Source organism: Vanessa atalanta, chromosome 15, assembly GCF_905147765.1.
Source record: "Vanessa atalanta chromosome 15, ilVanAtal1.2, whole genome shotgun sequence".
NCBI classification, from domain to species: domain Eukaryota; kingdom Metazoa; phylum Arthropoda; class Insecta; order Lepidoptera; family Nymphalidae; genus Vanessa; species Vanessa atalanta.
Window position 1 is genome coordinate 7,561,763 of NC_061885.1, and position 22,813 is coordinate 7,584,575.

At 34.9% G+C, this 22,813-nt stretch overlaps 4 protein-coding genes across 13 annotated transcripts in view; 2 read left to right on the plus strand and 2 right to left on the minus strand.

The window, feature by feature from the left end:
• The window catches only part of LOC125069494 (protein-L-histidine N-pros-methyltransferase), a 46,178-nt gene extending 37,904 nt beyond the window's left edge, over window positions 1-8,274 (plus strand). For all 3 annotated transcript variants that reach the window (XM_047679009.1, XM_047679008.1, XM_047679007.1), the window contains 3 exons: window positions 5,367-5,582; window positions 6,184-6,359; window positions 6,995-8,274. In XM_047679009.1, the coding sequence (XP_047534965.1) occupies window positions 5,367-5,582; window positions 6,184-6,359; window positions 6,995-7,206 (604 nt within the window). In that variant the 3' untranslated portion in view covers window positions 7,207-8,274. The remainder of the gene's footprint in view (window positions 1-5,366; window positions 5,583-6,183; window positions 6,360-6,994) is intronic.
• Window positions 8,275-9,715: 1,441 nt separating this feature from the next.
• On the minus strand, window positions 9,716-16,337 carry LOC125069446. 2 transcript variants are annotated; one of them, XM_047678943.1, is made up of 9 exons: window positions 16,216-16,337; window positions 15,838-16,112; window positions 15,377-15,539; window positions 14,956-15,127; window positions 14,367-14,477; window positions 14,015-14,216; window positions 13,607-13,839; window positions 13,343-13,439; window positions 9,716-13,060 (listed from the first exon to the last, which is right to left on the minus strand). In XM_047678943.1, the coding sequence occupies exons 2-9, from the start codon at window positions 16,074-16,076 to the stop codon at window positions 13,009-13,011; spliced, it is 1,269 nt and encodes a 422-aa protein (XP_047534899.1). In that variant the 5' UTR covers window positions 16,077-16,112; window positions 16,216-16,337; the 3' UTR covers window positions 9,716-13,008. The 2 variants fall into 2 exon arrangements, with proteins under 2 accessions (XP_047534899.1, XP_047534900.1); XM_047678944.1 differs by lacking the exon at window positions 16,216-16,337 and having other exon boundaries at window positions 15,838-16,119.
• Window positions 16,338-16,661: 324 nt separating this feature from the next.
• LOC125069492 (p21-activated protein kinase-interacting protein 1-like) lies at window positions 16,662-18,164 on the plus strand. Its single transcript, XM_047679005.1, has 3 exons — window positions 16,662-16,809; window positions 16,901-17,192; window positions 17,386-18,164. Exons 1-3 carry the CDS (start codon window positions 16,741-16,743, stop codon window positions 18,159-18,161), a joined length of 1,137 nt encoding a protein of 378 aa, XP_047534961.1. The 5' UTR covers window positions 16,662-16,740; the 3' UTR covers window positions 18,162-18,164.
• A 1,320-nt stretch (window positions 18,165-19,484) lies between these two features.
• LOC125069490 overlaps window positions 19,485-22,813 on the minus strand; it is a 30,679-nt gene continuing 27,350 nt past the window's right edge. For 5 of the 7 annotated variants that reach the window (XM_047679000.1, XM_047678998.1, XM_047679001.1 and 2 more), the window contains 2 exons: window positions 21,618-21,778; window positions 19,485-21,404 (listed from right to left, as the gene is read on the minus strand). In XM_047679000.1, coding sequence (XP_047534956.1) covers window positions 21,168-21,404; window positions 21,618-21,778 — 398 coding nt within the window. In that variant the 3' untranslated portion in view covers window positions 19,485-21,167. The remainder of the gene's footprint in view (window positions 21,405-21,617; window positions 21,779-22,813) is intronic. The other 2 variants (XM_047679003.1, XM_047678999.1) reach the window with 1 other exon arrangement.

Sequence of the window (22,813 nt, forward strand, 5' to 3'; positions counted from 1 at the left end):
TAAAACATTTTCTAGATTTATTGTTTTATTTCTCAAGTCAAAATAATTCTTGTAATAATAATGACTGCGTTATATTCCGTCAATGGCTCGTAGCGCTGTCAGTGGCGCGGCGGTGTGAAAGCGACTCAATAAATCGAAACAGCGTCGCCTCCGCTCGGCCATTAAGTCTCGATAGCGGGTACTCTTCGGTCCTTACTTTGTTTTATTACTTTCATTTTATTATTTTAATTTGTGTGTGAGTGCGCTATTTGCGTGTGCGCAGTTTGTCGCGTGCCCCGCCCACCGCACGGCGGCCAATGGCGCTCGGCCCGCTAACGAGCTCGCCCGCGCCCGCGCGCGCACCCGCGCACGCTCCGCGTCTGCGCCTGCGCCTGCCCCAGCGCGCCCGCCGCGGACATCGCGACAATGCTCATTGTTTAAAACGATTCTCATTTTGTTTTAGTCAACTCCATCTCATCGGCGGGTACCGGGCACACCTCCCACCGAGCGATAATTTCAATGTCGCCACGTATATTGTGATATTGACTGAGATTTAACTTTGAAATGTTTTAGCTTCTCAGGCGCGTTTCGTCAGAGCTACTCAATAAGCAATAAACTATACGCCTCCGAGAAGTTATTTTAAAGTCTGACTGGGATGCGACTTTACGCCTTTTAAAGGTTATTGTGTTTCCGAAACGCAAAACTTATTGCTTGTTGTCATTTTCGAGAGAGCTTTCTCGCACTTGTTGTTATATAATGTAAAGAAAAAAGTCAAAGAATCATAATATTATTGAATAAATATCAAATATAAAGGAGGTACTGATCTTTATTTAAGAATTGTGTCCCTGCTAACGAAAATCATCCTTAGCACTCAGATCGGTAGGTACGTCATCCAATGAAATTAAAAATCTAACTAAAAAGAATACCTACTCAAGAAGTAAGTAGGAACCTGCAATTGTAAAATAGGTCGCTACACAAAGCACTAGTCGCCGGGTTTCTCGAGTAACTATCATAATTCATGATTCCCTTGTTACAAGGAGCGCTGGATACTTTATTCTGCAGGTTTCCATTTATTTTGTTCCTATTAAACTCGTTACTGGTAGCAACCGTCGGAAAAAATCTACACTTGAGGAAATTCAGAATTTTATATCGTTACTTTAAACAATGTTTAATAATTTTGCAATAAAAGTATATTTAAACAATACCAATAATCTTTGTCAAACACAGACGAAACAGTTGCAAAATTGTGTCTATATAGAGTACCTATACCTTTAGTTAAAGGCCTAATACTATTTTTAGATAATTAATTAGATTCATAATAAGTATGCGTAATTAATACCGTCATACTTGCAACTAACTGACAACAATCTGTATTCGTATACCTATGAAATTGGCTTTTCAATAATTGAATGAAGTAATAATACATTGAAGGAAAACACAAACAAATCTACGAATGAATTGTTTCAATAAAATACAAATGTATCTCAGTATAGTGTTTTTGTTTTAACGATCCGAGCTATACCTACCTACGCATAGCAGATACAATGAACATGTTCTTAAAAATGTTTTGTATATTTAAACTGTATAAATATTTTCAATGGTAAATAACAAACCACGCTTATTTTTTCCTATAATTTATTTAAAAGAAAAACCGTAACAGCGTGCGACAAATGACATCACCGTTTGCATCTCCCTTTAATCTTCGATCGTTGAAATGATATTAAAGAGGAAACTAAGCAATTGATAGTAGAAATGGGCGGTGAAATAGAAAAATATCGTCGGACGCATTCGTGGCGTGGTAAAATATTCAATCGGGGCAATTCGGGTCTGCGTATAAATTCGGCCCCACCATTATTTGTAGCGCGTCCTCGCGACCGAAAATCGGTTCGTACATTGATAGTCGTCATTTTTCTCGTAGCTATCGTTAATATTTTACGGGTGCGTGTCAACGGTTTATGGGCCCACTCTTAACACTAAAACGTTTTAGCCCTGCTCTCATTGTTTATAACATTTTACTATCCACTTTTTTATAGTTTATTGCGACTCGAGTGCCGTTCGGGGTTACGACACGTAACTGTTTGAGTGACAGTTCGATAATATGCCATCGAGTTTGATTTTTATTGCAGCCTTACAGTGTCTCAAATACTAATAACTAGTCGAACTGACTTCATCGTGCCGTGTATGAAAGCCCCCATCACTCATATTACGTAGGTAGGTAGGTACCTATATTCACCCTTCAAAAGCATATGTAAGTTCGACACGTGACATTCTAGTTCGAGAAAAACATCAAGTAATAATATTTCATAATAAAACAAATTTGTATTTTAAATTTGGATTAAAGATGATTACTTAAAGGTACCTAATCATGTTTATAGTACGTACCTGATAAGTAAGATAAACATGGAATGGGTTGGTACCTATCTGTAATTATCCATCCAAGTTGGCGAGCTGTGGAAAAGAATTGCTCTCCTTTGTATGTGAGGGGGTTGGGTGAGGGTGGCGGAGGGTAGGCTCACATGGGACGCGCTCTAATGAGGTGCCTGAAAGCGACAATGTCTTTGAGCAAAGCAAACGTGTAGGTATCTACATACGAGGGGCGGAGTTCCACCTATCTCAACTTACGTCGCCTCTTAGATACGACGGCTGTGTATATATTATGATGTTACACAGAACTCTGTGCCATCATTAACTATATGACTTTTATAATTACACTATTAATATTCTTGATTACATTAACTTATTGTAATAAATATTCAAATAAAATGGGGACAATATAACGAGCTTATTTAACAAAAAATGATACTTAGATCTAATTCAATTATATTAATTTACCTGTATAGATTAAGATTTAGAACATGAGTGCAAGAGTCACTCAATAGTTTTTATTCTTTTATTTTATATAGTAGGTATACCTATAATAAAAACATTAGTACAGCAGTAAGCAGAAAATTTGAATGTTTGTATAATTTTAAAATATATATTTACTGTTTTACATTTCAACATTTTCTTTATCGAGCTAAATACTCACAGAAAATGTAATACTATATGCATAACCAAACATACAAATGTTTATTAAAATAGCAAGTTTTATATTATATCTATTAGTTTGATTAGTATCCAGTTCACGTCGTCTCTCAAGAGATCAAACATTTTACCGCAGTAGATAATGAGGTGGGTACAAAGATATAATGTTTGGGGCAGGTATTATTCTTCAATTAATTGAAACGATATCTCCAAATTATGTTATATAAAATATAATAGAGTTAATATAAGTAATGTCTGCAATAAGATTTGAGAGCTAATGCTCGCATGCACTGCGCTGTAGCGGGGAGGTGACGGGCAGCGCGTGGATGGGCCGCGGCCGGTGCAGCGCCGGGCGAGGGCCGAGCGCCTTCCGGCTTCGGGGCCGTTTTAATTTCCCGCGCGAGGCGGAGGCGGGCGGCGCGTTAAGTTTAAACACCCGGAGATGAGTCGCGCACGTACTAATATCATGCACGGCCCGGGCCGTCGCCATAGCGACGCACACTCAAATGACGTGTGTGGCGCGGCGCCGGGTGTGAGGACGGGGGTAATATGATTTGAACGGCCCCGGGCGCGACACCCCGCCCGCTTGTTTGCTCTCCGATGCAATCGCGATACGAGCCCCGCCGCCCCCTCGACCCGCACACACATCTCTCACCTCCGTCTTCGATAACCGCATCGGATTCCTTGTTGCAAGCCTCGCATTCTATTGAAATAGATACTCGATACCGCCTAGCCACCTACTGCTCTACTCGCTTTACCTACGCGTCACCCTTTCTCACAATTTTCGACTTTACTCCGAGGATCATCTTTTGCACTTGCAATATACTGCCACTATTTATATTAAACTGCTTTATTGGCATTTTTTTCCAGATTTAATAAAATCATTTTAAATCGTTAAAGCAGAGCCCAGGCTATCCAAACATCAAAGAACCTGGTCACCGACCCCGAAAGTCACCCCCTAATCATTCGGAGAATCCTGTTGCTATAGTAGAACACTTTTCCAGCCGTTGTCTAAGTACCTATACTAAATTTTAATAATGGACAGCTAAATATTGCTCCTTGATTCAGACACAACTTGATAAGTAAAGGTGCGATAGGTACCTACTTCCTGCATCACGTATCACACTTCATCGGCAAGTCAATTCAGATTTTAGAAGTAGGTATTGGGAGGACTCATTATCATTTTATTATCGAATAGACACACACCTACTCTTCAGAATATGGTGGATATTATCATATTCCATTATTCATATTAGAATATGTTTCTAGGTTAAAATAAAAGATTTTACAAACATTTGTAAAAAGTTAAAGTTGAAAAGTCGAAGTAATGGTCAGTAGGACTTAGTTTTGTTCGGATCGCGCCAGAGTAATTGCTGCGCTGCCGCCAGGGGCCGCGGGTAATGCCGCGCGTGATATATGGTACAGCGTCTAATAACAGAGCTCGGACCTCGTGCCGATTATCCCTTTTCTCGACAAAGACGATTGGTATCGATCGTTGCGACGCTCGCTCTCAGCTAATGAGTGCAGGATTTACTAGTTATTATCCACTTTCGCCGCTGGCCCGAGGCGCGATGAAGACGTCGCGGGTGAGGCGCGCGGGGGGCCCGAGCCGCGGGCGTACAATTTGCCGCGCTCGATCGCTGGACGCCAAACACCGTTGCCCGTAGCGCGCCTTGTGTTTTATCCTCGGTAATTGCAAGCCCAACGCGAATCACCGTCGAACGACCACCACACGACCGATGGTGGAGGGTAATTGCGCTATTGTTCTAAACATCCACAGCACCCGGACAACTAAATCGTTGTGAATCGGAATTACAAGTAGCATCCGTTCACTTGTTATTTCAAATATAATTAGTAGGTATATACAAAAATTAAGTTCGTCAACAACTTATATAGGATGTTAGAAAAATTATTTTAATTCTACTCTAGTAAAGACGATATGGCCAGTAGAGCCAACATGCCCCAGTGGTTGGAACGCGTGCATCTTAACCGATGATATCGGGTTCAAACCCAGGCAGGTACCACTGAATTTTCATGTGCTTAATTTGTGTTTATAATTCATCTCGTGCTCGGCGGTGAAGGAAAACATCGTGAGGAAACCTGCATGTAACTAATTTCAACGAAATTCTGCCACATGTGTATTCCACCAACCCGCATTGGAGCAGCGTGGTGGAATATGCTCCAAACCTTCACCTCAAAGGGAGAAGAGGCATTAGACCAGCAGCGGGACATTTACAGACTGTTAATGTAATGTTAATGTAAAGACGATATCTCAAACCATCGGCATTGTCTATATTCACTTAGTGGATGAGTTAACTAACTGTAAACGTTGCATTGACATATAATTTAAAATATTTTTTAAGATGGCTGGGTCGCGGTTCGATGTTCGTGCTCTCCGCGGCGCAAGCCCGGTCACTGCTGAGTGCAGCCAAACGTGGTATGAACAGCACGGGTGCGCTCGTCGACGTCGGGGCCGGCGACGGCGAAGTGAGTCGTCGGTTTGCTCACCTCTATACCAACAAATACGCTACTGAGATATCAAGCTGCATGCGGAAAGCACTCAGCAGCAAGGGATACACGTAAGTCACTTTGTATAAATTATAAAATAATATAGTAGGTAACATATATTTTTGATAGGATTTAAGTCGCGCTAAATGAAAACACCAATTCGACAATGTCAATGTATATTCGGCTATATAATCTATATCATGTAATGTTTAACTAGTAACAAGTATCCTTAAATTTTTTTGCATAGTAACTTATTCTTACATAAATTATTATGGCAACACTCTGGAAATAGCAAATAAAAAGTACCGATACTTTAATCCAATGGCACGAGAAGTAAAAATTGACAAAACTTAGATATAAGTAATCAGCTCATTGGATTTCCTAATAGCTCCGCAGTATAATCCTAATATCCGAAAGGTCCAATAACAACATTGCCGACATTCAAAACGCCAGTTTTTCACGAATCCATACTGTTATACCATTGATTATTTTAAATTTAGACGAATAGTACATTATATCATGCCAATTCAAGATCAAAGTTGTTTATTTATTTTTTCTCCAGCCATTGGACGATTATAAAATAGTACATTAGGATAGCTATAGCGAAATTATTTAAATACGAATACTTTTACGAGTTACTAAAAGAAATACAATCGAAATTGTTCTCTTAAGGTTGCTAGATACCGAGGAGTGGTGGCGCGAACAGCGCTTTGACTGCGTGTGCATGTTGAACTTGTTGGATCGCTGCAGCAAACCTAGGAGCATGCTGCGACAGGCCAAAGCTGCCATCGGGCCCGACGGCGTCCTCCTGCTCGCTCTTGTGCTGCCCTACAAGCCCTACGTTGAAGGTAGTTAAAGCCTGCAAATTGCAAGTGTGTAGGCACCGATTAATCTAAACGTCATTATTTCGACATTAAATTAGTTATTTTGCTCCTTTCCATACTTGATTTTTATCGAAATATGTGTGTTTTATCAAAATTTAAAACAATGACTTCAGTCTAGCCTATTTTTATATGGTGAAACTAGCCGTGTACCCGAAGGGCTTTGCCATCGGATAACACTGTAACGTTGTTCTCACACTAAAGAATAAATACAGTTTCAATGATTCTAACTCAAAAAATGACGAACTCCCATTAAAACTTTTATCCCAAATTTACCTCCTTAAGAGATGACTTTTTGAAAGCGCTTTATTGATTGAGTTCTATTCATAATCGCAAGTCTAAGAACAGATTTCCATATTTCAAATATTGAAAAAGACGAATTTCTATCCCTAATTTCACCCTCTTGGGCTATGAATTTTCAAAAACCATTTTTTTTTTCTCACTTCTTCAATAGAAGTCAGCACCAATTTTCCGGTTGGACACACCGATTTAGGCGGCCGGGTTGCATGTCAGTCAGTCATTTTCAAATTTTATTAAAATGATTCAACAATTTTTTTTTATTTTTTTTTTTATATTATTTGTTTTGTTTTTTGCCATTACAGTAACAACCGACCACAAGCCCGAGGAACGTTTGCCAATACAAGGAGTGAGCTTTGAAGAGCAAGCGGCTTCCTTCATGCAGTTCATGAGAGACGAGATCGGCTTCGAGGCGGTAGCGTGGTCCCGGGCTCCATACTTATGCGAAGGAGATTTCGCACAAGCCTACTACTGGCTCGACGATTCCATATATGTGTTCAGCCCTATTCGGGAATGAACGAAAAACTAAATCTTCAGATTCGCTTTACGTCTGAATTCAAACGTTCAAATAAAATACGTAAACTAATATAATTAATAACAATAAGTCGCAATGTTAAGTCAGACACTGTAAACAATGATCATAATACAATTATTAAGATCAAGTGAAATCTTTTTCATCTACAAAGTGTATTAAATGTCATGTACCAACAGTTGTACCAATATAATTGAAGCTATTGCGAAACATACTTAATTTGTACTTAGAACATCAAAACCAAAATAGTCTATAAATTTATTACTTATTATTTCATGAACAATTAAACTAAAATTTGTTCCGGATTCCTTAAAGATAAAGGCGATTTAAAGAACCCGCCATCTTTTTATAATTGTCATTTAACCTTTTAAAAGTAAAAAAAATCTCTATGGACAAAGAATACATTCCATTTGTTAGAAATCTTACATTATACACATTTATATCTATATAATCATAAGTATGTGGATAAATAAATTAATAATTGTTAATATAAGCGCAAGATTTCCTACCTCATTAATAGGACCGACAGCTGGCGGAAACGAGGAAATGAAATTTTATAATTTATACAATACGGTGATATTTAACGAATTTTCCAACGATAACGTCGCATGTTCGCTGAAGCATCGAATGAATCGTGTCCGTTCACTTCACTTTTATAACGAAGGGAAATACTGGCTGTATTTTTTTTAAATTTACATGAAGTAGCTTTTATAAATTATTAATCTATTGTATTACATGTAAAGTCTAGATTATTGTCTATTGCTCCTATCGATGTTGGACAGCAGTAATTTTTAAAAATCGAATAAAAATTGAAAATCGACTATTGCTAATTACTTTAAATGCTTCTTAGTGTCGTAACCATTCCTCTATCTTGGTATTGGTATATTAAATAAATCTTTTTGAAATTCTAGAACTTTCCTCTCGAAACTATTTATTATCTGTTTTTAAATATTTTTATCTAGTATAGAGATTTATTTGTTTAAGTCTTAAAAATTGAAACACTTACCAAGTAAAACTGGGAGTGGTTTATTGTATTTCGATGTTTTTGTAGCTTAAGATAATATTTTGAATGAGTAATTTCATTTTTCTTGATATATTTAAAAGTGTTTGTCAATTTGTCATTTTATCGATGTTATATTTAATAAACTTTTACGTGTATGTATTTGTAATAAAATTCTTGAATATAAGTATATTTGGTTTAATTATAACCCCAATTCTCAATAAGTAATCGTACAAATACATTTTGTTAAATGTTAGAAAATATTTTGCAAAGAAATTTTTGTTATGCAACTGCCCAAAAAGGGGTGTTATGTTTCAGGTGCATGATGCATGTGCATGAATTTCCAATCAACCAGAGTGATACTAGCTATAAATCCATTCATTCATTCGAGACGGTCGAGTACGCCACGTCCGTCCTAGGACACCGGAATACCCACTGAAAAACCAGCGCAGGTTCGCTTTCACTAATACCGTAACGTGACAGAATTATTCGATCGTGAAAGACCACAGACAAATATTCTGCTATTTGTTGCCTCTGCTTTGTTAATTTACAGCGCTTCGAAAATGTCTAAAAATATGCGTACTATATATATACATATATATATATTTTCTCATTTGTTTTTGGAAGTATGTAATTTGATTATCTCTCTCTGCTAGGAGGGATAATCAAATTACTTCCAAAAACAAGGACAATCATTGAGGCAGATATCTTTTTTTTTATGGTATAGGTAGGTGTACGAGCAATGGCGCTTTAAGAAACATTAACCATTCCTTACATCACCAATGCGCCACCAACCTTGGGAACTAAGATGTTATGTTCCTTGTGAGTAAGCCAGTGTAACTACAGGCGTAGTTACACTGGCTGACTCACCATTCAATCCGGAACACAACAATATTGAGTACTGCTGTTTGACGGCAGAATATGTGTTGAATGGGTGGTACCTACCCAGACGGGCTTGCAAAAAACCCTACCACCAAGTAAATCTACTCTGATATTTCAAGACTTAAATATTTTCTTGAAAAAAATCTCCAAAAGCACCGCGCATCTTAATGCGCTACTTATAAAAAATCGAATGTCAATCAAATTATCAAATATAAATAAATATATAATCAATGGAAGCGACAATCAGACTTTTTTAATTTTACAATTATGAAGCGTAACTCAATAACGTAGCGGCTTTAAATGGACTGAACTTCAATCGGTATGAAACATGAGCAAACCTTATACTGAAATGCTTCCTAGCCACTTGTTTACTCAGGATCTATTCAGATTAAATTTCTTTCTCTTGAATTTCAATTCAAAAATAAACTAATATAAAAGAAAAAACAATTTTAAAGTAAAGTAAAGGAAAACCATTTTAAAGCTTTCATCCACATAACTTCTACACCCAGCGGTGCCGTGACTTGTTCAATAGCTTGAACTAATACGTGAATAAAAAAATACCAATTTTTTGCATCATTTTATTTATTCTAATGCTTTTCGATCAATTTATTATAATATTTTTACAGATAAACAATATCGGCAAATAGTTCATTACATGGCAAGGCCAATCTTACACCATCTAAAACGGTTACAATACAAATAAGTTTGTTTAAATACCAAGAAAAACATACATTTAATTATGAAATAAACTACAAAGCCACGAAAAAATTATATTATCACAGGGTCCAGTTGCCAGATTACAAAATGCAAAATCACTTTTCCCTAAACAAAATACAAGAAACGGTGAATGTCAATACAAATAACGTGTATAAAACTTATAAAACAAAAAAGGTCATGAATAGTCCATTTCAATAGAACGTACAAATAATATAAAAAAACTTCCACGGTTCAACGTTTCTGAAAATTCATCACACAAGAAATCGTTGAAATCGGATATTAAAGAAAGTAAAAGATTAACGTTACAACCGATGGGATATCCTGATACTTTATGTAAAATAAAAAAATATTTAAAAGATTCTAAAAGTAACCTCTTTGCGTATTTTTTCCTTATTTATACATTGTGCATGTTCTATTCGAATGGATTATGTAATCATAAAATTATTAATTGTTGAAGGAAAGGTATATTATAAAAAAAATAATAATAAACTTTACCAGGAGGTACACGGCTCAGTCGCACACTTAATATACGTATTATGTAATAGAAGACAGATTAATGCACTATTATTTATTCGAGATTATTTCATAACGGACTTATTACATAAATTACGTCGTACAAATGTCACTACGGAAACGCAAACATTAAATATTAATTGATTATATTGAACATTTCTTATGCTTCAATGGAAATGCAAATTTCATGCAAGTCGAAGCATCGATTGTGTTAAAAAGAAAAATGAAATGATTCCGGCGTGATGCTGAATTGAGATCAAAACGTTGTAATTCCTCCTCAAACAGTGGCTCCTTTGACGCATGATATGTTTACTGTTCAAATTTATATTTATAATAAATTACTAATCGCGATTGTTTAATTTTGCCAATAAGACCAAAATTTTAAGAATATGATATCAATTTTTGACTAGAAAACTTAATTCTAATACAGAGAGAGAGATTCATCCGGTCGTTATAATACTTCGAGGAAATGAACTTAATACTAGACGTATTGTACAAGTTTCAGAAGAAAATGTTTAGCCTCGTTTCATATTTGGATGAGGCAGCCACGAATCAATACCTAAGCGTTATTATAACTGCCTTAGTATTACATTATTTAATATACATAAAATTGTAATATTTATACAGAGTTGTTCTTATTGTAAATAGATTTAATGTGATGATTTCGAGAGTTCAGTTATAAGAAATTATATATACATATATAACTATAACCGGTAGCCCTTACACGAGTACAACCTCATACGCCTATATAATAAATGTTAACGGCTGTCGAAGATTCGTGCCCAAGTTTTTATTATTGATAATTTTATTGATTAAAAAATAGTCTTTTTTTAGTTTCGTATATTTTAGGCGTGAGCTTTAATTAATATTTAAATTTGAATTTTAAACAAGAACCTATACACTTTTTTATTCACTGGTATGGCAATTGTCTTATAAAATCGATTCAGGGTCAAATCAAATCTATAATAAGGGTAAATTACATCTAAATCGATTGTTTTATATGTTTTTGCTTTTGTCCAGATATCCATTCTGATAATATGTACTTCAACAATTAATTCCACTATACTTGAAGATAAATTTCAATAATGTATACTTTGGTTACGAACCTTCGAAAGTCATAAGTATGTGTACGCTTTATAATTTAGAACTAAAGTACTAAGATATAAAATTTAATGTAGGCTTTGCCTAATTATTGCACTAACGAACTTTAAGTGATGCCTATGAAAAAAATATATAAACATGTTTTTTAAGTATATGAAATCAAATATTTAAAAAAAAAAATTGTAAACATTTAAAGCTATACAATAAACATAGTCCATGAATATATTTAGAGTAACAATTTTGTCATTTCTTTTTTAACAAAAAAAATATAAAACATTTCGAAGAATACATGAATAAACTGAAATACCGAGTCGAGTAACCAAATACAAATAATATGGTCAAAATACGCCTAAGTTTTATAAACTAATGAAAACTTCAACTCTGGACACGCACCGGTGCCGTACAAGGTTCTCGATACAACCTTGCCTACAGATGGTACCGACTATACCGACTATACCTACACTCAGTAGCTATCTATAGCTTAATGTGAAAAACTTGCAGTCTTCGAAACGATACTATCCTCTCTATCACTTTACAAGACAAGACATGGCTATTTATTCCAAAAACATTTCATTATATTTGCTTAATCCTAAATCAAATGGTCAAAGCCAATTTCAATAATAACACCATTGTAAAAAAACTGGGCAAGTTTTATCATACGAATGAAAAGTCTATTTAATTTAGATATAAGCCAATAACCCACATCAACGCACACACGCAATATATACACAAGATCAACGCACGTACGCAATGTGTGTGCAAATATTCTTGTACGTCGACTTGCACGTGTGCATGTGTGACACGTCAATGTGGATCACTGATCGAAGCCCGTGATTCAATTTCTTAATTTAGATAATACTTTAGATCCATGTCAAGATTTCCATCAACCTACAACCTATTACACCTCTATCACAGTGTAAATAATGCACTTACAGCAGTAAACCGAGACTACAAGAGTAAGTAGCGAGAAACGCCAAATCGATATATGCCAAATATAAAAAAAAAAAAAAACATACAATAATAATAATCATAACATCAAAAGCGCTATAAGTAGCATACGAAAATACGTAACATGAAATAATAAAGGTCAGACAAAAGAAAAGTTTCCATAAGAAACACCAACAAGAATAAAGCAATCAATAAAATAGTACTTAATTCTAACAAACATACATTGTTTTTCTTAAATTAAAATACAATTTTGTGCTTAAAATGCATTAAACTATAAAATTATATTTGACGCTAGCAACACTTCCAGCGTGTAGATACAATATCACGTCAATTGTAAAAAAAAAAACTTTTCGTTTAAAATATAAAATATAGAAACGATGCATACTTTTGGATAAAATACTTTCATTGTTTATAACATACATAAAAGCAACAACAGTCATTGTAATTTAAAAAGGAAATATTTTTAAATGGCTTATTGCACGAAACATATTATCCAAGTCATTTTTAAAGACTCAAAAACCAACCTGCTGAATCTTTTATCGACAATAAAAAGAGGAAAAATTTACTGACACCCAAGTCGATTCGATCTACAAAAATGAATGTGAAGAAAAATAAAACTGCGAAGGCTAGTTGCCGCTCACGATCTTACGATTTTCAAGTTCCTCCATGTTGTTTGAACTGAAAACCAATAAACACTTATTACAATTTTGCTAATAGAGTCACACAGAAATAATAGAAAATATATAATAGTAGAAGTTATAAACCCGATATATCAGCTGGCAAAGGCCACCTCGTCTATCAAGTAGAAGTTTATTGAATTTACTGAACACAGTTTTAATTGTGGTCGGTGTACATGGGTTTAGTCCATATAGACAACTACTATATACATGTTTGTGAAATAAATATACATTTCAAAATGTTTATATCATAATATTGCTCATAAATAATAAATTGTCTTACCGCAGTTTATCATCATTTTTCCACGACGTCACTTGAATGTGTGGAGGCGGCAGATAGCTTCGTAAGGACTGAACCAACTGAATCGTGTCCAGCAAAACTGAAATAAATTTATAGCCCATAATAGTAGATACACAAATTCAATTTGAACCTGTAATCAAATTTACAGAGCGGCGGTACTACAGATCTACCATGGTGACTTATGTATCAGTAAACGAAATATAAATTAGTAATTTAACCACGACAACGGAAGGATAACGGACTCACTCTTCTGCAGCTGCTCGCTCTGCTTGCCGTAGGGCTTGCACATGGCGGGCCGCACGCAGGGCCGCATGCGCTGCAGGTTGCGCGCCAGCTCGGCGAAGGCGCGCACGACGCGCTCCTGGCCGCCCGCCGCGCCGCCCGCGCCCGCCGCCGCCGCGCGCTCGCCGTGCGCGCCGCCCGCCGCGCCGCCCGCCGCGCCGCCGCCCGACAGCGACTCCAGGCTCTCGAGGTTGGCCCTGCGGAAATACATACTATTATAGCTGCTAACATACACATTCAATTGAAAAATAATTTTATATAAAAAATTCAACCTGAGATTGACTACGGATTTTAGTATTAGGACATTTTATTTATATGGTATGGATAAGTATTTTTATTTTTATAAGCATTGTATAAAAATTAATAATAAACCTCAAGAAGTCGGTAAGCTTGTGTTCATCAGAGTAGTGATGTTTAGACTTAGTTTCGAGGCTGGAGTGTGAGGCGCTGGACCGTTGCTGATGGGAGTACTTATCGATGGAGGACTGGTGGCCCAGTGATCTATTCTGCTGCAATAACATCTGCTGAGACATTTTCTCTGCACGTCGTTCTGACTTTTCACCAGCTAAATTGGCTGAAAATATAAATAAAATATTGTTAAGATTGTATAAAAGATGTTACCACCATTTTGCTTTTATATTGCTAGAGCTCCATTAGTTTCATAAAAAATGAGTTGGTGTAAAACCAAGATAAGAATATTAGTGATTTTTACACATTAACTCACAAAGTGCGGCAATATGTGGCGCGATAGGCAGCTGATAATCTTGAGGTAGTGCAGCTCCACGCAGTAGCCGTTCTACTGCTGCGCTATCAGGTAGAGCTGTGCTGCCCGCCTCTGGGGATGTGAAAGACTCATATTAATTGAGTATACATATATATCTCATAAAGGAGAGTGTTTATTATTTTACTGATTCACATAAAAAACGAGTAATAAGATTGACATAAGTAAAGGTGAAGGTAAGAGGTAAAAAAGTATAAATAATTTTAGGTGTAAAAAATTTTGCGAATAATATGATGAAAGAGAAAAAGGATATTATCAATCATAGGAAATTTACTGGGAAAACCTTGTATACTTTCAATGTTATTTTATAACACTAATTAAAAAATGAAAACACAATAGCCAGTAACTGTTAAGATTAAAAAAATATATATTTTACACATGTATAAAATTTATATATATATATTTTTTAATTTTTATTTCAAAGTGACTTTTTGTATAATAGGAAAGCAAAGTAACAAATGGCTCACTTGATACATAGGGGCAACTTAACACATTACTATTAGAACATACAAGATGAACAAGTGTTACTTGCCTGGGATATATGTTGGTTGTTGTGACAAATGTTGCTGAATAGATTTTTGTGTCATCTCTAATTGATTTTTGTAGTAGCGACAAGCTGGATTTGGACAATTTTGAACAACTTCAACTATAAACTCTTTCTCCATGCCAAATTGATCACGTCCGATAGTATATGACTCTACAACCTGTTAGGGAAAAACATTCATAATAAATTGGTAACACCTTCCACTACACGATGTTACACGATGATTTGTTAAGTCTTGCCAATTTAAAAAAATTACTTTTCATATAAACAAAATTACATAATTGTGCAATTTTAAAACCAAAAATAAATATTTTCAAGAGAATAAATATGTTTTAAATATGCATTAATGATAAGTTGTGTTTTAATGTTACAAATGAAAAAAAAAAATGATATTATTTTATGTACTTACGGCTCGGACAGTAGCTTCCAACCCAAGATGTAGTCCATGGGGGCCATTCATATGTTTTAACATTACTGCATTAGCAAAATGTTCATATGGAAGAATAATTTTTCCATTTTCACGGTAAATAAGTCTACCTTGAGCATCTAAGCCCACTCTTGAAGCCATCATTCTAATAATAAAAAGGAAATACAATGTAAATGTAAAAAATATTGTGAATATTTCAATAGACCTTTATCTATGCCTGTTATTTTGAGGCATTCATATGTCTAAATCTACTTCATTCTCTCCACATTAGAGTTGTTTGTTATGAGTACAAATAACTAAACAAGATTGCACTAGGAATTTTCACTAGGGAACTGGTATTATGCCATAGAACTTTTAAATATAATTTATCAAATATATTTTTTATTTATTTGTAAATAAGATGATTGTTTAACCTAATACTAATATTATTTAGACAGACTTACTGTAAATAGGCAGCACTAGGAAGCATAGATGATTCTTTTAAATCACTAAAGCACTGCAAAAGTTCAATGCTAGGACTCCAGCCTTTGTTTTGCAAGTATAATTGCAGCAGCATATAAAGTTTCTCTGTCACATATCCTTCAGCACTATGCGGTGCAGCTGCGCTTGAGCTGCTTGATGCACCGCTGGCATTTCCCGTACTTTTCGCCAGAACACTTTTCATTGTCTCCGCCAAATCCATCTTGTAGATGTCTAAATAAGTCCTCTTTTGGGAATCCTGTGCGAACACGAAAGTAAACTAAATAGCATGTTAATAATCGATAGTAGCAGACATTTGTAGAACTTCAAGCACACAGTTGCAAAAGTAAACTTACACTCACCAGAATGAATGTATGTCTTTATCTACAAATGCGAAATACGATTAATATAAACGGTATTGAAAAAACTACATTCATAAGACGTTTTAAGATACAAATAAGAGTAAATTATTGAAATAATGGAAGCTTCTTTCTTTTTGACACTGTCAACATCGTTGTGTTTATAGATTATCTGTGTTTTTGCACAGTACTATATAAAATGTATATAATCTGTATAGATTATAAATTAATCTTAAAAGAAATCAACCTGTAAGATGAAACAAAAAATCATGTCTATAATAAATATGGGTCAAGTATATTTGTATGATATAATAAAATAACTTAAAAATACATAATAAAGTAAATGACTAAAATGTTTTTTTCAGGTTTTTTGACAAATTAAAGAAAAAATAAATTGTCATTGTCAAACGTCAATTTTCATGAATGACAGATAAACACAATGTCAGATGTCTAATATAACCATAAGTTGGCTTAAGAGGTTATTAATTTAATGCTTAATAAGACAATAAGTCTTTATTTTGTATTAAAATGGATGAACTAATTGTAGGGACCTATGAAGGATTTTTGCTGGGATATTCACTGCTACCTCAAGAAGATGTAAGTAACTACATTTTCTTTCACATTAATAATAAAATTGCAAGCATGCTCCTTGTAATTGTAATACTAAATGTTTACTTAATCATTTTAGGGACGGAAATTAAAACAAACGTTTGCAACGCATTCTCATACAGCGTCAGTACGTTGCATATCAATTGCTGGTAAATTTTTAGCTTCAGGTGGAACAGACGACAAAGTGGTCGTAATAGATTTAAAAACACGTAAAGAGCATACAGTTCTCATGAATCATGACGGCACAGTGAATGCCGTTGCTTTTACTCATGGAGGGACGCATTTGCTCACAGGCAGTGATGATGGATGTATAATTGTAACTAGAACAGGCAATTGGCAAACTGAGAAAATCTGGAAAAAAGCTCACGGTGGTAAGTTTATATTAATTTTAAATAAAAATCGTAAATTATTAATATTACGTATCTTGATCTTTATTTCTTACAATGTTTGTAAGAAATAAACTTATTTAGAAAGAACCTTATTTTGTTCTGTATATATTCTTGTCTCAATATTAAATAATTGTACTGTTAATGGTAATCTAAAAATAATTTATAAAATTTGCAGGTCAACCTGTAACTGCCATTTCTGTTCACCCATCAGATAAGTTAGCACTAAGTATTGGAGGTGATAAAACGCTACGAACTTGGAATCTTGTAAAGGGTCGTCCAGCATTTACAATCAATCTTGGAAGCAAAGGAGTAACTCTGCCAACTGAAATTAAATTTTCACCTACTGGTGATAGGTTCTCACTTATTTCTTTACAGAATATTGATGTATGGACTATTAGCAAAGCAGGATTAGAAAAACGCTTGACATGCAATTCAAAACCTAGCACAGCTCAATGGACTGATGATGATAGGTTATTTGTTGGTCTTGAAAATGGGAATTTAATTAAGTTCACAGTATCAGAAACGCGTGCACAAACATTTCAGGCCCACAAACAAAGAGTAAAGTGCATGCATTATGAAAATGAAACTTTATATACTGCTTCAAGTACGGGTGAGCTAAAATCTTGGTCTATTAATGACAATATATTAGAGGAAATCTGCTCTGCAAATGCCGCTTGCAGAGTTACTTGTGTAGCATTAAATAGGCAGAGTCACCTAATTAAGAAAGAAAAATCTGATGATGAGATTGAAGAACAAAATGTCTCAGATAACAGTGAAAATATTTCTGACACTGATACAAATAATGTACAAAAAACCTCATTGAAAAGAAAACCCGGCGCATTTGTAACAATTAGTTATGATGATAAAGAAGCCGAAGAAAATAAACCATCTCCAGCAAAGAAAACAAAGAGGAAGAAGAGAAATAAGAAGAAAAATAAAAATGTTGAATAATAAAATGTTATATATTTAAATCCTTTTTTTTTTCATTAGAACATAAATGTTAATTAAAAATAGACTTATATTAACAAGATAACCTTGATTAATTGCAAAATAAGGAATGGAATAGCCTTAAATGGTCCAGAGCTGTGATGTTACAGTATTGAAGGCCTCTATTAAGCTTTTAACATGTTTTTTTTTATTTTATCTATTCTTCTTATTGTTGTTATAACAAATAACTATTAAATTGAAAGTAGCTTCGAGCTCATTACTGTAGTGAGTAGCGTAGTTAGTGCGACCCATACGCAATAGCATTTGGGGGTGGCAAAATTTTACAAGTAATTTCTTTTTTTCATTCAAGACTTGAATTTCAAGATTTGAATTGAAAGGCGAAATGATATCGCCTTAATATATGGCGTCGGCAATGTTAGTCATCTGACAGTAAATATGCTCGACAAGTATTTTTCATAATATCGTCGTTTTCTACAAATAAGCTAAGTAAGATTCCCATCGTTATGTTTGTAACAAAAATGGCGCACATAAAGTGCCGTCACAAAATATTTTTGTAAAAATATTAATTAGGTTCAAGTTAAATTACTCCAATAATTCTGAACATCTGGCAAAAGGCAATAACATACATTACATTAAATTCTCGTTCACCATTAAAGGAATAAGGGATGATCTCAGCTCCCAAAGTTGGTGTCGTATTGACGATGTACAGGAATGGTTTATATTTCATACAATAACAATATCTATGGTTGTGGTTTTTGTCTCTGTATAGTATTTCATTCTATCTTGGTCAAGGCGGTAATAAAATTTCTTTAATCTGTTCTTATGTAGTTAGCATTACCAATTAATCAATTTAAAAACATGTTTTAAAACGGTAACAAATAGATATATTCTCGATTAAAGATTTATAGATGATAAAATAAACTTGGAGTTAGCATCCAAAAACAAGAAATTTTTAGGTAGGATAAACTATAATTTAATTAATATTCCTATTAAATATATTTAATATATTCCTGTAAAAATGTTTAGAAAAATGTAACTAATGAGTTTCTTACTGGTTCTTTAAGCAAAATTAATAACCAGCAATAGAATTAGGTTTTTTTACATAATAGCCTACTACCTTCAAATTAGATACAGTGATTTTCTATATTTCTGTGCAATTTGGTTTATTTTTATCTTCTGTTTTTTTTCAGCGGTCTGTCTTCTGTTTATTTTCATACGGGATATAATAAAAAACAGTGTGATATAGACTTTGGTTTCTTTATTTATTTATAAATAAAATTCTTTCTTCTGAACACACCCAAAATACATAAACAATAAATTGTAAGGTTATAATAAATTAATTTGGTCCCAAAATAAATATTAAAATAATTTAAATGAAAGTAAATTAAAAAAATCAACAAATATAAAAAAAAGTACTCATCAATTTTGGCAATAGTTAATGGAGTTCTACTTATATTAATTGTTAAATCTTAATCGAAATAAATAATCTAAATGTATGATGTATATTCAGTCATACGAACACAACAAACATGCATTAGTCTCCAGTCAGTCCGCTTCGAGACTATATATACACGGTAAATGTAGCTACAGAACCAAACTCGTCTAAGGATACACAGACAGATTAACACTTAGAAAATCCTAGTAATGTCGCCTAAGAAAACTATAAAGCTTGTCTAAAATCATTTAACACACAATGAAATAACTATATTGAGAGAAAGTCATTGGAATGTAATATAAATCATTTAGATTGTTATAACAGGAACTGGGATGTAGGCAGCTCGTCTAATAAATACTGTAATTATTATTGCTGTAAAAGATGTGGATATCCTCTTACATCATGAGATCACACAATAGTGAATGCTCGATACTAATATTTTAATACACAAATACATGGGATATATACGAATAATTATTCACCTAAGTACATTTTGTGCAGTATAATTTATAAATAAATGCCATTACCAAAATCAACTTGTAAATTTCTGAATATTGACTTAAGACGACTATCGCAATGTTATCATTTTATTAATACATAGATCCTAAATTATTACACTTCGAAGTTACAATTTATCCTAAAAATTGAAAAATTCCGGAGAAAAAAGTTTTAGTAGTAGTTCATAAGTCCGAATAGCTTACAAATTGATCTTATGACTAGATTGAGCCAGTATTTTCAGACAATCCATCAACACACACTAAACTCAGAATTATAGACATTTAATATAAAATGTAGGAACAACGAAGAATTGTAGCATTGAAAATATATTACTTATATTTATTTCACTTTGGTAGTATTTATTATATCGTCAATTGGATCGATCTATTTCATATTTGTTAATTATATTTAATCTATGTTTCGACCAACACGATTCGATTCTTCGTTCGAAGCTATCGTCTAAGATCGTCTCTACCGACTAAAAGCTACGTCAGATGGCACTCTATGCTATCAGGCAGCTTTACCCACAAACATACTGAGTATAATTCAGTATTTATAATGAACGAAATAAAATAGTCCAGTATCGCACTTAAATATTACTATAGTCCAACATCTGGCAAATTCGTTAATCGCAACATCAGTATCGTCCAAAATGGATATCTGACTATCGACTTTTTGAATACATCATACGATACTACATACATACATCTAAACTCATATCGTATAACACCTTTTCATTTCACTTCAATACAAAACACAAAAGAAACCCTATTTTCTTTAAGTTCACATACCATAATATTTTAAGTATGGCCCTACATACCTAATTTACGATCAGTGGTAAACAGTAATACATTCGATGGGGAGACGGTTCACATAAAGCGGACACGAATGAAAGGAAGAAACGTAGCTGTCATAAGAACGAGTCAATTACATAAATAAAAGAGGCAAGAGATGCGAAGTAGCGAAAGACAAAATTTAAAAACCTAAAGACTAGACGACGGACGTGTCCTTTACGTGAACCGAGGCTCTCTTTGGCGGGCGGGCGCGCTTCGCGGGAGGGGGAGGGAGGTGGCGCACTACTTCTTGCGGGCCTTCTTCTCAGCCTTCTTGACCGCCTTGAGGTGCTTCTCGTGTTTGGCGCGCAGGTCCTTAAGGCGGCGCTTCATGCGGCGGCGCTCGTCGCCCGGCAGGCCCAGCAGCTTGAGGTCGGCCGAGCTGAGCGACAGCAGCAGCGCGCCGTCCACGCCGCGCGTCGCGAACGCGCCCGCATACCGCTCCAGCCCCTCGCCCAGGCCCGACACCCACTGCCATACCTGACGAGCGATAGCACACGTTTTAGTACCACTTATACTAAAAAATTTTACTCCCACGGGATTGTAATTAAAAATGTCTCACTTATGAGTTTCTAGAAGATCAGCGGTTAACGGGAGTCGATCGACTGGGCCCTGCGATTGGCGACTAAGTAAAGAAATAAAGTTTCTAGTGATCACTAGAAACTTTATTTACACCGGAAGTACATCTGTCACCTGCTGCTTGGTCCAGAGGTTGACGGGGTGCGGCGGCGCGGCGAGCGCGGGCGCGGCGGCGTGCGGCGCGTGCGCGGGCGACAGGCTGGCCTCGGACGCGCACGCCGACAGCGGCTGCCACGGCACCTCGCCGCCGACTACACAAGCCGGAGCTTTCTTCACTACAACCACAGCACCGCATCACCCCGCGCCGACACGTCGTTACACGTGGTGTGACGTCATGCCGGCCACGCGAAACCGATGTTAGTGTCCGAACGTGCGACACTTCGTTTTACCATCAATCAACCCACTATCGAGGTTGTGACATTTAAATCGAAGATTTTATGTATTTCAAAATAATTAGTAAAAAACAAAAGATGACCTGTGTCACATAGTTTTCTAAATTACGAATTTAAAGCTATCACAAAAGCAGAACAAAATAATGTTAATGAGTAAGCGAGATAGAAGTTATTATGCCACCAACACCAAATAAGAAATTTGTAGTGATTAATATTAAACAAAATTTTTTCTAGGAAATAGAACCAACTACATATAATTTGTATAATCGATTACAAATAAGAAACATTAGTTACAGCAAGAGCAAAAATGTACAATTTCTAACTAGTTAATAAGAAAAATAAATAGAATTATATTTATCCAGTAGATAAGCAAATAAATATAGCTTCAAAATAATTAATTTTCGTTGATCGTAGAGTCCTACAGGGAAATTTTCCAACAACAAAATCAAGGTCAACATTAAGATAAAAAAAAGACTGAACAAAGAAGACAAAATCGAGCAATAATTTGTACACTTATCGGGCTTGTAAACGCCTACAGTCTTTTTTATATATTATGCAATGATTGCAATCGCTAAATTTACTAATCTTCAAAATATTTGTAAATTTAATTAAATAATTTAAGTAAACAGTAAATCTGAACAGTAAAAATAACAAATCAAAGGTAAGACTTTAGTCTAATTCGTAACCATTTGATTCCTCATCTATCAGATGTATTTATACCATTTTATCGAAACCCGATTAAAAAGTTTTGTATAAAGGGACGCACAGCGTAAACGGCTTTTAACAATCTCACCGAGCCCGATATACTATATCGACACGAGTATATCGTCTTTTAGAGTTTTCCGGATCAAAAGTTGTCGGTTTTACGTTTGAATCGCGATCAAACAATTTATTCCATCGAATGAATAAACGATCAGA

What these genes read in the sequence shown, in the direction of transcription:
- LOC125069446 (XM_047678943.1), bottom strand. Translation starts at nt 16,076, where the DNA reads ATGGATTTGGCGGAGACAATGAAAAGTGTTCTGGCGAAAAGTACGGGA. An exon ending in CCTAGTGCTGCCTATTTACA is followed by an intron (nt 15,540 to 15,837) that starts GTAAGTCTGTCT and finishes TTTTATTATTAG; the next exon opens with AATGATGGCTTCAAGAGTGG. An exon ending in TGGAAGCTACTGTCCGAGCC is followed by an intron (nt 15,128 to 15,376) that starts GTAAGTACATAA and finishes TTTCCCTAACAG; the next exon opens with GTTGTAGAGTCATATACTAT.
- LOC125069492 (XM_047679005.1), top strand. Translation starts at nt 16,741, where the DNA reads ATGGATGAACTAATTGTAGGGACCTATGAAGGATTTTTGCTGGGATAT. An exon ending in CACTGCTACCTCAAGAAGAT is followed by an intron (nt 16,810 to 16,900) that starts GTAAGTAACTAC and finishes TAATCATTTTAG; the next exon opens with GGACGGAAATTAAAACAAAC. An exon ending in CTGGAAAAAAGCTCACGGTG is followed by an intron (nt 17,193 to 17,385) that starts GTAAGTTTATAT and finishes TAAAATTTGCAG; the next exon opens with GTCAACCTGTAACTGCCATT.